The sequence below is a fragment of the Pleurodeles waltl genome, chromosome 8 (assembly GCF_031143425.1).
Source record: "Pleurodeles waltl isolate 20211129_DDA chromosome 8, aPleWal1.hap1.20221129, whole genome shotgun sequence".
In the NCBI taxonomy this organism is placed as follows: Eukaryota; Metazoa; Chordata; class Amphibia; order Caudata; family Salamandridae; genus Pleurodeles; species Pleurodeles waltl.
Genome location: NC_090447.1, coordinates 1,492,998,379 through 1,493,015,747, shown reverse-complemented (window position 1 = coordinate 1,493,015,747; position 17,369 = coordinate 1,492,998,379). Strand labels below are relative to the sequence as shown.

The 17,369-nt window shown below is 42.8% G+C and overlaps 1 protein-coding gene across 5 annotated transcripts in view; it reads right to left on the bottom strand.

The window, feature by feature from the left end:
- STXBP5L (syntaxin binding protein 5L) overlaps window positions 1–17,369 on the bottom strand; it is a 1,301,131-nt gene that overhangs the window by 258,185 nt on the left and 1,025,577 nt on the right. For 3 of the 5 annotated variants that reach the window (XM_069202705.1, XM_069202706.1, XM_069202709.1), the window contains exons 18-19: window positions 16,381–16,532; window positions 13,089–13,160 (exon numbers count right to left, since the gene is read on the bottom strand). In XM_069202705.1, coding sequence (XP_069058806.1) covers window positions 13,089–13,160; window positions 16,381–16,532 — 224 coding nt within the window. The remainder of the gene's footprint in view (window positions 1–13,088; window positions 13,161–16,380; window positions 16,533–17,369) is intronic. The other 2 variants (XM_069202708.1, XM_069202710.1) reach the window with 1 other exon arrangement.

Genomic DNA, 17,369 nt, shown 5'->3' with positions numbered 1-17,369 from the left:
CTTTGTTTGCCCAGCAATGGCTCCATAATCCAATGGTGATCAATTCCTCTTAGTAGTTATCTTTTGCATTGTAAAATTAGTTCACGCAGGCACATATCTGAAGACAGCTATAAAACAGGGAAATATATCACAGGCTCATGAGGGCTGGCTCCATACCAGACTATCACAATATGTTCTGACTATCTAAATGATTTCCATGCAGATTAATTTAATGCAAATGTAACTTATGTGCAAACCTTGAAGGTCTAGCATGGATCCAGCCCCCCTGGGTGTACAATGAACATCCAGGCTCTCAGAGGTTGTGGACCCACACCGTTTGGGATTGTAATACAATTCCCAAATAAGTAAAAAACAAATGTTATTTTGCTCCTACATTATTTGAATATTATGCATGGCTTTCTGCCACGGTTCTGTCATTCTAGAGGCATAGGTTATTCCCAATGCTAAACACAGACTTCCTGCATATGCTTCTCCTATTAGGGAACAAGGATGTTATAAAAACATGTGTGCATACATTTGTACCAAACCCCCCAGGTCTTCCTCCCTAAATGTAATCTCCATTTTGCAGCGGGGAACATTTTCACACTATTTTCCAGGGTATTTGTTTGGTGTTTGATTGATGGGTCTATTAATTGTTAAAATTAGGCACTTTTGGGTGCAGAGAGCATGGACTCTGGGCACTACACATGGGAGTGATTTACAGAACAGAGCTGCAGTGCTCTAGTTACAGAGTGCAAGCCTTATACAATATGCTCTAGTCAAAAGAAGCATTCTGTGTACGCTTTCCTGTTTACAGTTCCACATTGATGCTTGTTTGGGATGTTAAAGCATTTTATTTGAATGGATTTTCTTTGTCCTCCCAGGATCTGCGCGGGTCTTTCATTTATGATCAAGGGACATTGGGGGTCATTCTGACCCCCGCGGGCGGCGGTCGCCGCCCGCGTGGAGGGAGCCGCCATATGGCCGCTCCGTGGTCGAAAGACCGGGGGGCCATTCTGGCTTTCCCGCTGGGCTGGCGGGCGACCGCCAGAAGGCCGCCCGCCAGCCCAGCGGGAAACCCCTCCCCACGAGGAAGCCGGCTCCGAATGGAGCCGGCGGAGTGGGTATGTGCGATGGGTGCAGTGGCACCCGTCGCGTATTTCAGTGTCTGCATTGCAGACACTGAAATACAAAGTGGGGCCCTCTTACGGGGGCCCCTGCAGTGCCCATCCATTGGCATGGGCACTGCAGGGGCCCCCAGGGGCCCCACAACACCCCATACCACCATCCTGTTCCTGGCGGGCGAACCGCCAGGAACAGGATGGCGGTATCGGGTGTCAGAATCCCCCATGGCCGGTTTTCCTTGTCTGACCGCGGCCAATCCGCCGCGGTCAGAATGCCCTGCGGGGCACCGCCAGCCTGTTGGCGGTGCTCCCGCATCCCCGGCCCCGGCGGTCCTTGACCGCCGGGGTCGGAATCACCCGCATTGTGTCTTTGCCAACAAGACATATTGCAACAAAGATCAAAGTCTTTGTTTGACAGGGCTCGCTGATCATGTTCCAGTAAATAAAACATCTAGCATTTGTTTGTTCCAAACATATCAATGGATGTCATAATCCAGGTACAGACAAAGAACAGGCGTAAAAAACAGGACAGACAGCCTGGTCCGTAACTTATACTTGCAAATGCAATGTCGGATTAAGGCTCAGAGGTAGCAAATACTAATCATTAGTAGGGATGTGTCTGATCTAAGTCCCACATTTTGACTCAGGTACACCTGTCCACTTGTGCTACTGGACCTTTCGGCTGTCTTTGATACCGCCAACCGCCACACACTGATTAGGATCCTGAAAGAATGGATGGGCATCGACAGGACAATCCTAAAGTGGTCTGACTTCTGTATATCTAACCGTTCACAAACAGTGAACCTAGGGAACTCTGTCTCAGGCAAAACCACCCTAAAAGAAGGAGTCCCACAGGGCTCTATCATCTCCCTAAACTTGCTTGATTTACATCTTGAACTTTTTGTTAAGATTTTAAGATAATCTGGAATTATTTACCATTAATATGTGGATGATACCCAGATCTACCTGACAGTATTTTCCCCTGAAGACATCTGTCTTCCCTCCTCCACCCTTGATAAGGTTGAGCAAGGATGACCAACCATCAGTTCAAACTCAATCCAACTAAAAATACATTTTTACTAATGTTCCTAAAAAATCCAACTTCCCTATCCAGGAGTAGCTGGAATCGTTCTCTCTCCTGTACACCAATCTGGGCATTGTGGAGAAAACCAAATACTTGGGCTTTAACTCTGGCAACCCTCTAGACCCGCAGAGGCAAACCTCAGCCATGACCAAAAGCAATGTCCTGAAGCTAAGACTACTCTGGAGTCCAGGCAGTTCATTCCTGAGCAACACTTGAAACCTGTGTTACAAGCAGTGATTCTTTCCAGACTACATTATGGTACCTCACTCCTCTCTGGTCTCCTTAAAGAACATCTAGATCATCTGACAACAATGCTCCATACAGTTGCCTGCTTTCTGTCAGGCCACAGGAAATTCTACCACATTGCTTCTATTCTTAAAATACTGCAATGGCTCCGCATAGATTCAAGAGCCCAATCTAAGATTTAAAACTGCATGCATAGCTCATTAGGTTATCCACAACTCCACTCCCCCCTACGTGATTGGAAATTTGAAAGTCTCCCGAGCTCAGTGAAGATCAAGAATCGCTGAGTCCCTCCTGCTCAAACCTTTGACTTTCAGGCAAGAACACTGCATAATTTAAAGAGATTCACAATTCTTCTATTTGAGAGATGCTTTGGTTAAAGTGGGGATTGTTGTTCCCATCTCTTAAGTTGACCTGACCTGTCTTTCTTGTGATGTTAGTTCTCTCAACTCTCTTGACTACTAACTGCTAATTTCCAGTGATAGTTAGCTAACTACTTGTGTATTCTTTAATGTACCCACTGGAAGGAACTTTTCTTCTTGTTTTTCCTGATGCTAGTTGGTCGTTTTATGATATTTGGTAACCAGAACGTACTTCCTTTTCTCTTGTAAAGCAGTCTAATGCCTTCGGGCGAAGTCAGCACTCTATAAAGACTGCATATGATAGTTTGAGTGTGGACATTCTGCTTTTGGGGGGACATTTCAATTGTTGTAAGTATAAAGTGAAGTCTGTGAACTTAAATATACCAATATGCATTTGCACCTTGACCTTCTCCCACGAAGAGTGGCTATTCCATCAGCTGTAAATCTGTTAATTTGAAGTTAGACACAAACATGGACGTCTATGTACATAACCTATATCAGAAATGAGGACGTTACTTACCTTTGGTAAGCAAACTTCCTTACTCGCCTTTGGTAAGTGCACTGCCTCACAACAGATTAATACTTTGAAAATCTTTCTGGGGCACATGACCAAGATGTATTATGTCCCACAAAATATGCATGTCCCTGAGACTCTAACAATCCCAAATTCTCACAATCTGACCATTCTCAGAAGGTGACAAGATGGAGAAAGAACCTGATGGAGTCATCTCACCACTGAAAGTTGGCTTCTCCTCGACTATGCAAACAAACTTTACATGACTCTGCCCCTCTAACCGATATGGAGGCGACAAACAATATAGACTGCAGCAGCCTGGCAGGCGGAGCACGTATGCTGACCACTGACAATACCCAGCTCATCAAGTGGTCCCCTGGAAACATTCTGTCAACTAGTTTCTTTTAAGGCATGGCTCATTGCCCACAGATCCAACCAGGAAGCAGGACCATGTTTTATATACGTGACTTCTGGGATACACGCTCTTCTAGAAGAAGAGCATCGGGTCCGAGGTGAACTGTAATTCAGGAAAGGAGTAAAGGCCTGACTGTTTCCAAACAGGTGACATCACTACAACAAGCAGCACCCAATCCACTGCTCTCCATAAAGTAGAATCAGTCACCCACAAAGATGTTAGGTATGTTTCACAATGTAAGGCAGCAGCAACACACTAAGAGCACTCCTCTGGTTATCATGCATGACACAAAACACTTCCTCCAAAGGCCATATAATACACCCAAACTCTACCAATCTGACACAAAGTTGGTATGTGTGCATCTAAGCAACCATATCGCGCACCCCGCTTTAATCCACTCATAGCTTAAGAACTGCCACATGCAAGTTGCGTCATGAAAAGAGCACCCCTCGGTCCTCATCATGACACCAACCAAGCCTAACCAATCATGTAGTGTGCCACCTGTCAACCAAATCACCTCTAAGCAAAGGCAGGGCTAGGAGCCATTATAACAAGGCAATTACAATGCAGCACAACTGTGAGACCTTGTTGCCTCACAGCAATTAATTAAGAAAATCCATTCACCAAGGTCTATTTATCTGCTCCACCATGGAGATTGCATGGCTAGTGTAGGGAGCTATTGGTGCTTTAAAGGATAAAATCGAACCTTGGGTAAATGCAGGACGACACGAAGAAAACAAAACATCATGCAGGTGAGAAAGAGCCAGAGATTCATCAGTAAGATAGTGGTGAACATGTGTCTTTTATATGCTACCAATGGGGCAGCTTAAGCATATACTCTGGAACCTGGGGAACACTACTTTTGGTGGACTTCTCTTACTTGGCCAAAACCCAAACATCAGAGAGCAATGACAGTTATGGGAATCTGTGGCACTTGAAGTTTTGCATCATCAAGAAGACACACTCAGATGGATAGGGACGGTTTGGCTTGAGATGCTGCAGGCAGAGGAGGCTTTTCCTCTGCTGATCACTGAGTGAAATGAGAAGGACCAGGCCTGCTTACAAAAGGTCCATTCAGAAATAGAACTGAGTCAAACAGAAAACAAGCTCACATTTACCGACTATGCACAGAAGATTAACTTTTATGTCACCAAAAGAAAGACACCAAGACAGTGTTGATGGCTTCTTCATTTCCAGGCAACCCTCCTTTTGAGGGATGGGTACTCTGGTGGGACGAAGCCACAGGACCAGCCTCTTCAACAAAAAATGTGATGAGCTAAATCAGACAGTTGTCTAAATGAAGAAGTGGGTGTGTTTGATGGATGGAGAGTGTCAACTGATGCCTATAAGGCCATGCTCCAGTTGCCAAAAGAGCATCAATGGGAACTTAAATCGTAGTGAAAAATTAGTGCATAAGTAAATAAATGGCCACATTCAGAATAAACAGAGTCCTCCTTCTGCGGGTTAATGAGAACTGTAGGGAGCTGACTTGAGGTTTGCAATGATGGGATGAACATGGAGTGGTTAGCCCTCCCTGGGGAAGCTATCCACATGGGCATACACAGGTAGTAGATGCTGAGTAATCTAAGCCACAATATGAAAAAAAGGAAGGGAGGTCGCACAATGTTGGACTGAGATCAATATTGGATATATTTGATCAGACATACCCAATCAATTTTTGTGGCAATATGACACAGCTACAAGGCTAATGCCAGAAGATTTGTGGAAGGTGAGGTGCAAGTTAATATTATCTTCCCTGCCAAGTGTCCAACTTAAGGGAAAAGTGTATTTGTTTTTGAGTTAGGAGAAGGCTTTAAATCTATTCACTTCCTTAAACAAAAGACATGTCATGGGCCTGAACAATGTAGCCAAATCCAAACGAGACCACGAGAAATTGAGACTACAACAACGGAATCATAATCGCTATTCAAGGCTCGTTGACAAAGATACAGAGGAACCTATCAATGAAGAAGGGTAAGGTTCAATGGCTCTTGAGCAACAAACAGATCAATGAGCAGCACATTTTTTAGGTTGTTACCTCCAAACTCCGACCCACAGGAATACTTTAACCTTCCTACTCCCAGACAAATCTACGCCCCTCAGTTGACCCACTAGCCTAGATATTAACCTGTAGTTACAATAACCATTAACAGCAGGGGATCTTTGGTAGAGGCCTGGGAGGAAAAGCATGAAGAGACACCACATGATCAGCTAGGTCTCATATCTAAAAGCCTAATTTGTGCTTGGTAATAAATTAAATAAACAACATGCACTCACACAATAAACTAGATCTACAGGACTACTGTCTCAGGTACCTACTCCCCAAAAATGAACAAAATTGATAAATTAAATGTCTCTACCAGTGCCTCTCAATTATGGAATTTGACTTGAATCAACCCTTTCAGGTATCAATATAGTATTAAAAACCTTCCTGGTCTACAAGTCTTCTATGGTCACCTGCAATCAATGAAATTAGTACATTGCCGGCAGATGGCTTCCTATAGTTCAGCACCATAGAACTTTCTCCCATAACCACTCCCACTGTAAGTGAGCTGCAGTCCTTCCCAGCATCAGGCATGCTCTGCAACTCCCAGAGCATATCTCAGCATCACACTACTTACTCCGAGCACCCTCTTCCTCATTCAACACCACTCATTGACAGGCACTCTCAACAATATGCCTCAACAAGCATTCTTGCTACCACTCACTCACAACCACTCACCCACAGAACCACAAACTCAAGAGCTATTCTTGCGTTGACATTCACAGCACCATGTACACTTAGCTAACATTTCATGAGCATTCTCAGGTGCTCGACATTCCTACTTGTGCAAAAATTACTATATATCTCTTGGTTCAGACACAAAAAAATACTAGAAAAAGAATATCTACACACTGCTAGCATTAACCTTCACTAATCAAGCATTGAGTGACATACAGCAGAGCAACAACATTCCAACACAGTATTGACTATCACTGTTTCACAGAGAACTGGCCTAGCTCAGAACAGAAAACTGTTTCAAGAACTACTCTAATCTGATGGAAGATGTACTTTGTCATAGAGAATATAGTTACCTAAACCTCATAAATATTATTGTAGACCATTCAACTCAATGTAAATGACTGCTATGATTGCTTATACCACCAGGCAAAACTGCAATTTCTGAGGTCATTTGTAAAAATGAATTGTCCTCATCAGGAGAGCCACCAAAAAGGTCTACCAAATATGAAGCTGCAATGCATGGAAGACCTGGCCAATGAACCCTACGATCTTGTGTTTTAAGTGGCTTAAGTTCTTATGCCTACATCAACTGCTCAAAGACCCACATCTTTCTATCTATCTTAGCCACAAAATATACAAATCACCACATTTCACTTTGCAGCTTCGCTCTTGATCGTCCATCATTATCTCAATTTCCAACCCTCAAAGACAACCAAGGTCCACAACAACCAGATGTTCAGCCAGAATCCTACAGAAACTACACTCCCTACTGTTTCGAAAGCACACTCTTGTATTCAGTTAAAGTGAGAGTATTGCCCCATGGTTTGTCGTCAGGACAAAAAGTCTACTTTCTAATGACCATCCTCTGGCAAATCACAGAATTCCTCTTTGAAGCTCCAAGTAAAGCAACTGTGGCATAAAGACCATGTCAGAATCACTCGAGAAAAAGCAACAAGTGGCTGAGTTAACCTTGATTAAAAACATCAACCATCTCTCTATAAACCCGTTTCAAGATAGTATCACAAAGATATGTGTTCAGCAGAGAAAGATCACTACACCCCACGCAAAAGATCTCAAACATAATGAAAAACATCTCAGAAGCTATAAATCCAATCTTCCTAGGACCCATAGTCAATGAATGTCAACAACTATGCACAAAATTATCACAATTTGTCATAAAATACGTTGACAAAATCTGGAACATTCAACAATCCCTTACACTCACAGCCATCAAACTGACATGAACCCACCGGGTTTAGCTGCCTTCTCGATCATCATACTCAACACAATCTTCAGAAAGCACAGGAATCTTCATTCCACACTTCAAAAAAGATGCAAAATCAAATCCAGGCCCTAGACAACTGCTTGTCCTCTATCGAATCAAAGCGGTAGGTGCTTGACAGCCCAATACACAGGCTATTCAATGTCACTCCATTCAGACGTACACACCGGCTGAAAACAAGGTCACAAGTCAAACCCTGTCTTTTTCAAAAGACCTCTGTGCCTGTTACTTCCATTACATACCACCTTGAGAGCTATACATGCATCCTAAGATGATCATCCATCCCTTCATCTGTATGTTGCCAAGTATACAAAATACATTTGTGGTATTTGACAGTGAACTTGAATAGTTATGAGCAGTAGGTGTGTATTTTGCAGTTGTGCTGTTCATCTCCTCAAACGCTTAGGCTTAAACATTTGAGAGTACTACTAAATGTACTCAGAGCACACTAGAAAGAAATGAAAGCCACTAGCCTCTAGAAATTCAACATGATTTCAACTTGCAAGGAATAACGTCTGAATGTTTCATACACAATAACATTAAATGTACATACAGAGCATCTGATACCACAGTTTTGACATGCCAAAGTGTTGTGAATAACTGGCTAAGAACGAAGCCAATATGGTGGCAATTCGTGATTACTTCACCCACAAGGGGATGCTTCTCCCCAAGAATGATGAGAAAGTCACTAATGCGGAGTAAGCAGGTTTAAGGTAAACAGTACTGCAGGCATATGGCACATCTATGGTATCCACGCCTACCAAGAATGGGATTCTAAGAGCCAGATAGAAGTCTTATCATATACCAAATCATTCGTCCTTGACTTGGGTATAAACAATGACCCAAGTAAAAAGGGAAGAATCCTCTGAGTAGAAACATTGATAATGCACTCTCTCTTTGGTGAGTCGGATGTTGATCACAGCTATTTAGCAGCATTGAACCAGTATATTTGTTGAAGCGGATGCCTATGAAAGAAGGCAGCCTGTAGTCACATTGATGGCTAATCAAGATCAAGATAATTGAATGAAAAAATGATGATAGTATTGTTGAAGAAAAATCACTAGCTGCCAGAATCAAGGGTGACAGCACTTATGCCTTGGGTCAGGGTTAAAATAAAATATGAAATAAGTATTTACATTAGACAACCACTTATCGTTTAATAGTGGCAGGCGACTTTAATACCTTATTTGAACCTCTTGATGGAGACGATGTTAGTATAAACCATAGTGAAGGACTCGCATGGGCCTTTCCTCCACTGAACATCGCTCCAATCACTTGATGGACACAAGTTGCTCTCCAACAAAAGGCCCTCACAATTGAGTATGGACTTAGGGCCGCTAACTGCCAGACAACTTCCAACAGATCTGGGGCTCACACTTTCAATAAGCTATTTAATCCGAGCAGGATCGATTATATTCTTATCGGTGTCAGGCTCTGGTCATCCGTAATTGACATGATTGTTCTTGAGCAACCATAACTCCCTTTCTCTGGATTTAATGGTGCTTTTTTACCCCAATCCCTTAGTTTCTGTTCCACTGCTTCTTTCCAGGTATGTCACAGTGACATCTGATAAGTGCCACCTAAAATAGTGTCAGATGATTAATCGCCCAGATTTCTTATCAGCTGTCAATGCTGATGTCACTCACTACCTGACGGGTCTTCCCGAGGGAGGACCTGTTCCTCTTGTCAAAGTGATTAGTTCCTATGATGTTTTTTTCTAACATATTGTAGAGTATTTTGTGATCCCAGCCAAACCGTCAGCCTGCACTTTTTTACAAAAACTACCAAGGTGTGCAGGAAATCGCAGAGTTCCCTAGCCAGTGAAATTCATTCAAGAGATCCTTCTAAAATCTCACTAGCTAGGAAGGCCTACAAAGCGTCTATTGATCACGCTACGAGGGAGTGGGACTCCCAGAGGTGAAATATCCTAAATGACGCTTGTCTGGATACAGATTCCATCTTATCCTGGCAGCTACTAGCTCGCAACATTGCTAGGATCCCGACTGAACTCGTACACAATGTTGCCCCTTCTCTTTGGGTTGATTACTTTTCTTTTCTCTTTTAGCTGTCACTCGTGATAGAGCAGAAGGGCCAGACGGCATTTTGGCTGATGTCATATTATCTGATATAAACCTGTTGGCTTGTTACACCCTCTTAAATGCTAACTCCGATGCTGCTGGGGCCGACATTTCCAAATCGTGGAAGGGCGCCATTGTTATTTCCATATATAAAAAAGGCGATAGGTCCCTTCCAATTAACTACAGACCTATTAACCTAATCGATTACATACAAAAAGTCGTCTCCTGACCAAGTTGCATGACCTCCATGATTGAAGAGTATATCCTTAGCCCTTATCAAGTGGGCTTTCGATCAAAGATCTCCACCATCGACCAGGAGTTCCACTTTTTTCTGTTATACTGGCACACTGTCACCATTGCCAAGGGTTCTCTGTAAGTAGCATTTGTTGACCTTAGATCTGCTTTTGACCTGGTACCACGCCCCATCCTTTGGCAGGTCTTGCACAAAATAAAGATGCCACTACACCTGCTGTCCCTGGTTAGATGCCTCCATGAGGACAACTTTGCACAAATCAGGTGGGTCAACTAGAGTGAATTGACTGAGGGGAATTCCAGTGCTCTGTGGCGTACAGCAGGGTTGCGTATTGGCCCCCACACACTTTTTTCATTGTTGATCAATGATATTGTCTCTTCTCTATCTTTAGTTGAAACTGACCCTCCTTCTTTGACTGGTTCCAAGATTCCCATTCTCTTATTTGCAGATGAGGCTTTACTGATCTCCAAGAGCGCGAGCGGGCTACTGAAGCTTCTCCATTGTTACGAGCAGTTTTAATTTACTCGGGCCTGGAGATCAATACAAATAAAACAGGTTGCTGTCTTTTAACCCGCACAGATCTTTTAAGAATTGTTTTGGCATGAAAGGATGGGGGCCCCTTGAGCTGGTTGATTCCTTCACTTATTTGGGTATTATGCTCTCTAAAAGCATGTCTTCGGAACCCCCATCTCGACAAAGCAGTTGTGAAGCTTAGGCAAATGTTGGGTGCCCTTTTTAAAGAACGTTGTTCTTTTTCGCACCAGACAAATCTCTCCAACCCTTCACAATTATGAGGCCAGGGCCATAGCCCATGCCCTTTAAGGGGCGGAACTGTGGGCATTTTCCAACCTCAACTTACTCAGTAGCATGGAGAATAAACTCATTCATAGACTTGCTTCTCTTCCCCGAGTAGGCCCCTGTACCCGCTGCATCACGATTTGGGCCTGAAAAGTCTGGAGTTCAAAGCCAGGTTACACCTTCTGCTGTTCTTGAGGTGGCTGTGGACTTCTCCAGAACTAGCCTGCTATGCATTAGCTTTACAAGACACTATTAAGGCTGACCAATTTCATAAAATACTTTGGCTCTCGTACATCAAAAAATCACTAAATTTTCTTGGGCTGATAGACCTCTAGGAACACCCTGCTACTTCATCTTTTCCAACTAAGAATGCACTGAAGTCACTCTATCGGGAGACCATAGTGGTGAGTGACTCCCGGAAGGCTGTCTCCGCCAGGCTGTCTACTGACCTTTTTTACTTTAAGCCTGTCAGTATGTACGAGTCGTTTTGGGATCTGGTTACTTTTCCACTAGATCGAAAGCTATCCTTCCAATTTTGTGTGGATACTCTCCCACTGAGATCCTTTACAGCAAGGTGGGCACAGATGCTTGCCCAGTTTGCAGTTGCTCAGCAGAAAGTGTTGCTCATGCCTTCTTTGCCTGTCTGACCTATGCCCGCCCACATAGCCTATGGCTAGCCCCTATCTGAAGGCGTTTGGGCGTACGCAAGCACTATGTCACCTTACATATTTTGAGGTCTGATCCCACTCCTGCATATGTTGTTTCCTGTGGCCAAATTTCTGGGTGCTATGAGGAGACTTCGCTGGATGATTACTGATCCATGCTGTTCATTTTATTTATATTGGTAGATCCATGTCTATTAAGATTTGATGTATTGGAAACAACCTTTTCATGCTAAAAGTGCAGTTTTAATTATGTATTATGTTTGCACTTTATGTGTGCTTTTATGGCCCCAGTGGGTGAAATAAAGCTATTTTGTAAATGTACATTACAAGTCCTTGTTGGCTGTGTTTCACAAGGATTCTGGATATCCCAGGCATTGACTGAGTTCAGAAATGACAACTTTCACAGTAACTTACACTGCAGGCTTTATCTCTACCAACTTCCTAAGACCACAGTCCTCACAATTAACATTATATATATATATATACATATGTCTAATAAAATGCAGTGATTTGTCCAAACTTAACAGAAATACCAATTATGTTTGCTTCATGGCTTTCTCACATTTATCTAGAGAAAGCTGTTAAGGGAAAATGTTTGTGTTCTGATGTGGCAATTTTGTGCTTTAACTGTCACACTGCCAATAAAGTTAGCATTATACGGGCACTACTAATCTTTGGTGGTGATCTCCTTTGACCAGGTTTCTTCAATAACTACCTATGAAGTTCACTGAGAAACATCTCGAACCTGGGGTTGTGAAAGCCTTTTAGAAAAATTCAAATGGTGCTTCTGAATGCTCAATGCACTATAATACATATCTAACTTTTTCTGGGTAAGAATGTTCTGTTGTGTCTGATGATACCATAAGGGACTTTGAAGGCCACGGTGGAGGTGTAGCTATCCTTAGTGTGAGAGGTGCAGTGGCACCAGGGCATAGGGGTTTGAGGAAGCCACAGTACCCGAATGGTAGCCCAACTGGCCAATTTCCTTTTTGCATTATGTCCTGCAGTCTCCTTGCTACGCCACCAGGCTGCAGCCATCTTATTCTACTTTCTGATGTCATTGGGTGCCAAAATAATGGTAGCTGGAGCAGGTCAAGTGAGGGAGTGGTGAGCAAAATATAAGTTTAGTTGCCGAATAACACGTGCTCTTGTTTGAAGTTGTCTGAGGGGAAATGGCAAAGAAAGGTCAAAAGAAACGTAAAGCAAATAGTACTCATGGTGCAAACGTAATTACTTTTTAACTGCACCAGGACAACAACTTTCTTTACACCAGGGGTATTAACAGCAATGATATGACATGGGCATGCTGAAGATAACACCAAAAACAAGCACAGATGTTTGCGGCCAGGCATTATTGTGCCATTGAGAAACATCACTTGCCATGTCCAGATGACGCCATGTAAACACACACCAGGTTTACATTGGAAACAAAGACAAACCAAAAGGTAACAACTGCATGCAGGGCACATGTGTTTCAGGAAAACACATCACAGGGCACATACGAATGGACGCAAGGCAGGCATAGCATGAACGGCATGGACGCGGGTGCCTAACCTTCATAGAACTTACTCTGGTAGGACGTACGGATCCGTTTCGTTAAATCGGGGTAAAAGTTAGACAGGCCACGCATGCAAAAGTTGTCTTGGGGACATGCCAGAACATCAGCATCAGCAACAGCATCAGCAGCAGGCAGGAGAAAGAGAAAAAAACACAGACTAAAGTGAAAGGAGGTGATATTCATAATCAGCATCTGAAACAGGCATGGTGCAGACATCTCCACAGACATCGCTCTACTCCGCTCTCAAGGAAGGCACATTAGTATCAGATATGCATGTTACTGATGAGCGAATGAGTGGCGTGGGCTGGAGGGTAAATGGCAAAGAAGCAGAGAGGATTTGTCACAGATGTTTATTCCTTTGGGGCAGGTGTCATAATCTTCCAGCTCTACTTTCCGATGAGTGACTATGATCTACAGATGACCCCATGGAAGCCGTCTATGTTGGAAATCAATAGAACGTCTGGTGCCATGGATACAACTTAAATCTAGGCGTTTGCAGACATTAATTCAAAGAGCTTCTCTTCCTGTGGAACATGCTTTAATTGATATGTGTAGGGATCCTAACTGTATCTCTAAGTTTCATAGATGATCAACTATAACTAATAAGCGTGAATATTTTGGGGGATTCAGTTGGATCACAATAGCCACTTTCAGTGAGAATCAGTTGACCTGTTCCCACCTGATAAAAACACAGTTTTATAACACAGCCTGTTACCTTCCAACTAACATAAATCTGTAAAGTCCTCTCAAGTTACTGCTTGTTATCAATACTTCCTTAGAAGGCTGAGGCCAAAAATTGATCCCATCAGAAGGTGCACAGACCTCTAATGCCCTCTAGAGCCTTGCCGTATATAGACTACTGTATCTTGCTGCATGTATTTCCAATATGTGTATCTTCACCACTGTTCCCACGGAGAAAGGGAAAGAAAACTACAAAGCATGTAATCAGTAACCAAGGACGTCTTTGGATTAGGAGATACTGAATTAGAAGTGAGGCAAAAGGTGTTGTTTTGCATCCTGTCTCACTCTGTTTACCAAGCCATCTCCACAGGTTACAAAGAACTAGCAGCAGTTAGCACTTCAGTTTCCGCATGGCATGTTGTGGGCCATCACTTTACTGCATGGATATTCATTCTGGAACCCTCACTGTTGGAGTTGCTACTTTTGAAAAGCATCATCAAATTAAGCTAATGTAATCCTGTTCAGCAACAGCTCGTGTTTAGTCTTGGAAAAAACAAAGGATGGTTGAATTATTTTTCAGGTGGAATTGGAATACTAACTTTTTCCTGAAGTAAGGTGTAATGAATACCTTGGGCAGAACCATCTAAGGTTCAGATGAAAAATGGACATGACCGAGTATCAGATCAGAGGCATCATTTTTGTAAAAGGAGAATAATTTTCTTAGTGAGGTAGTTTGTGTCATATGGGGCTAGATGCTGATTAGATCCTCAGCAAGACATGGCAAACAAACTAATAGGGATGATCCTGTTTACTGCAAAAACTTTCAGTGCCCCCCGTAGTGGTAGCTGTCACTTCCCTTATTCAAGATTTAATATGTCAAGGACACTTCACCGAGGCCGTACCATCTCTGTACCGTATGATGTTTTGCCCATGTAGCTAAGTAATATAAACTAAAAGGACTAAAAGAAGTTATGGTATTGGAGGATTGTTGGTAGCTGAGGTTCTGCCCAGGGGTGTGTGATTTAGATTTGTCTCTGTATCTCCTTTTGGCAACTTAATTAAATGTAAAGACTTCTTTAACTGAGTGCAGCATGGGTGTTTGATGCCAGTTCACACTTGTCAGCAACAATGTTCTTTGGTTGTGGTTGGTCAAAAAAATCTTTGGACAAATATGCCAAATCATTTTTATAAAGTCAGTTAGACTACCACAATGTTTTACTGCAGATCTACAACTTTCACTAATGAAGAAACAACCAAGTGCATATTACAGCTACCTGCATGCTGGACTGTGTTTGTCTGCTTGGGTATCACATAGTCACAGGCTACCAACAAGTTAAGATGCACAAATAGGTCCATACGCCCTCAACCGCTCCTGGTGTTAAATCTATCCTGCATGAAGGATATCCAAGACTGATCGAAGAGTGCCAGATCCATGCTAGAGTTTCAAGATACCCATGTGAGATACATTTACACAATAAATCTAAATTGAGGTAACTTACAGTTAGGGGTGACCGTGAACATGTGGACTGGGACTTACTAGACTAAGCCGGACTCTGGTCTTTTTCCATATGTATCGCTGATGAAATATAAGATACATTCACAGATAATGGAATGCATTTCTATATGCTCAACATATGGATTTATAGGGCCTGCTTCACTTGAGTCCTAAAAAATGCAGTTGCAGTTTCTACTGTTGGTCTGTCGTGCAAGGCAGAAGAAAGCAATGGAGGAGAAGGAGTCGGTGGGGCATGGCCAGATAATTCTGTTTTTTGGTCAGTGATTGGAGGAAAGGAATCATAACCAGCTGACAATCAAGAGGTGGAAAGTAATGGAACAGGAAGAGTGTGAATTTGTGAATTACGAATTATGATGACATCTCCTTGAAATCTACCTTAAAACAGTTTTTAAAGTTGCAAACCTCAAAAGAGAAAGAGAATCCCTAACCACAATGCCTCTCCACTAGCATCTCTAAGGAAACATAAACTCACATTGATAGATTTAAAAAAAAGGTGTAGTTTATTAGCATAGGAGGTTGAACAACAGAGATGGCAATTCTGAATCCTTTCTCAGTCACTTCAATTAGCTGGATATGAGGACGGAATCCACAAAGTCTGTGGATGGCCACTGCATTTCCCATTTTCATACTTTGGGATCTATGGTGCATTTCACTGTGTTCCTTACCTCTATTCAAGGGGTAAGCAAATTTACTACAAATCACATCTGGGTGTCTAAAGGACAATACATTACTCAGCCTGTTCCCTAAATGAAAACAGGAAAATGATTTTCCAGCCTTACCCTTTCTTGGATTGGCTTCATAGATGATTAATTATGTAAGTAGGTCTCTTTGTTCCGCTTGTTCGAAAGCACATTGCCCCTTCTGTACACAGCAATCCACTTAACCTATCTGAGGCAATCTAATCTGAAGTCAAGACTAAAGAATTTTAAGCTATCCATTATGCACACATGCATGAGAAGGGAAATGCCAACTTCTGAGAAGACAACACAGATTCTGGCTGATACGGTGATGCCCACAAATGTGCCTTGTTGCTGGCTGCTCTTCATCCTCCAGAAATGAAACAACTGGGAAGGATCACATTGTATTAGGAAAATGATAGCCCTTACCTGCAGTGAACTGCTTGCTCTTGCGGGGGGATCGAGGCTGGCGCTGGTAGGGGTCACTAGAACCATACAAGTCAATGGTCCCCATGCTCAGCAACGCAGTCTTCTGAATAAAGTCCACCACAGCCAGCCCATTGCAGTTCCCAAATGCAACACTGAGAAGAGAAAATATTTTACGAAATTAAGACAATTTAAAGTTCAGCAAGTAGTACAAAACAGGTCTTGATACTTGCTACTTCACATTTCTCAGGTAAATGTAACTTACTTTATTGATTAATGTGATAAATTGGGTTTTTGGTTGAGCCTGGGTCAAGAAACAGCCACAATCCCTTACAGGGTGAACCACAAAAGTTCACTAAATTAATCAGTGCTTAACCCTGGGTAGCATTGCACAAAAAGCAGCCAGGCTTAACTTGTAGGCAATGTGTAAAGTGTTTGTGCAGCACACAAACAATTAAAAGGTGAAACACAACATCAGAAAACCCCCAAACCACATTATAAAATTAGAGTAAAATTTAATAAATTATTTGACACCCATATGAAAAAAAATCCAATCAGTACAACTGGAGTTATTAATTTTTATAGTCTAAGGTTCAAAATAGTGCCTAAAATATTAAAGCACTAACTGCAAACATCTGGTCGTGCAAGGCCGCATCAAAGTCGCAGGTTAAGGCAGACTGCGAAGCCGCAAAGTCAATCTGTCAGGCAATGCACCTCGGGCAGATAGGTGAGCAGGTTGGTCCTGGTCTCCTCCTGGTTCTCAGAGAACTTTTTGGCCAAATATTTATTGCCCAAATCCTCAGTTTTGGAAAATGGCCATCTGGGCACCTTTAGAAGTACAACCAAAGGTCCAGGAGTGGGTGGAGAGCTCTTGGGGATTCAGAGGATTCAGGACTCAGGCTGGGTCCAAATGCAGGTTCAATATGGTGGGAGCCTGTTATGTCCCAGTGGTACGAAACAGGAGGCCAGCAAACTAGTCCTTGGAGTCACTT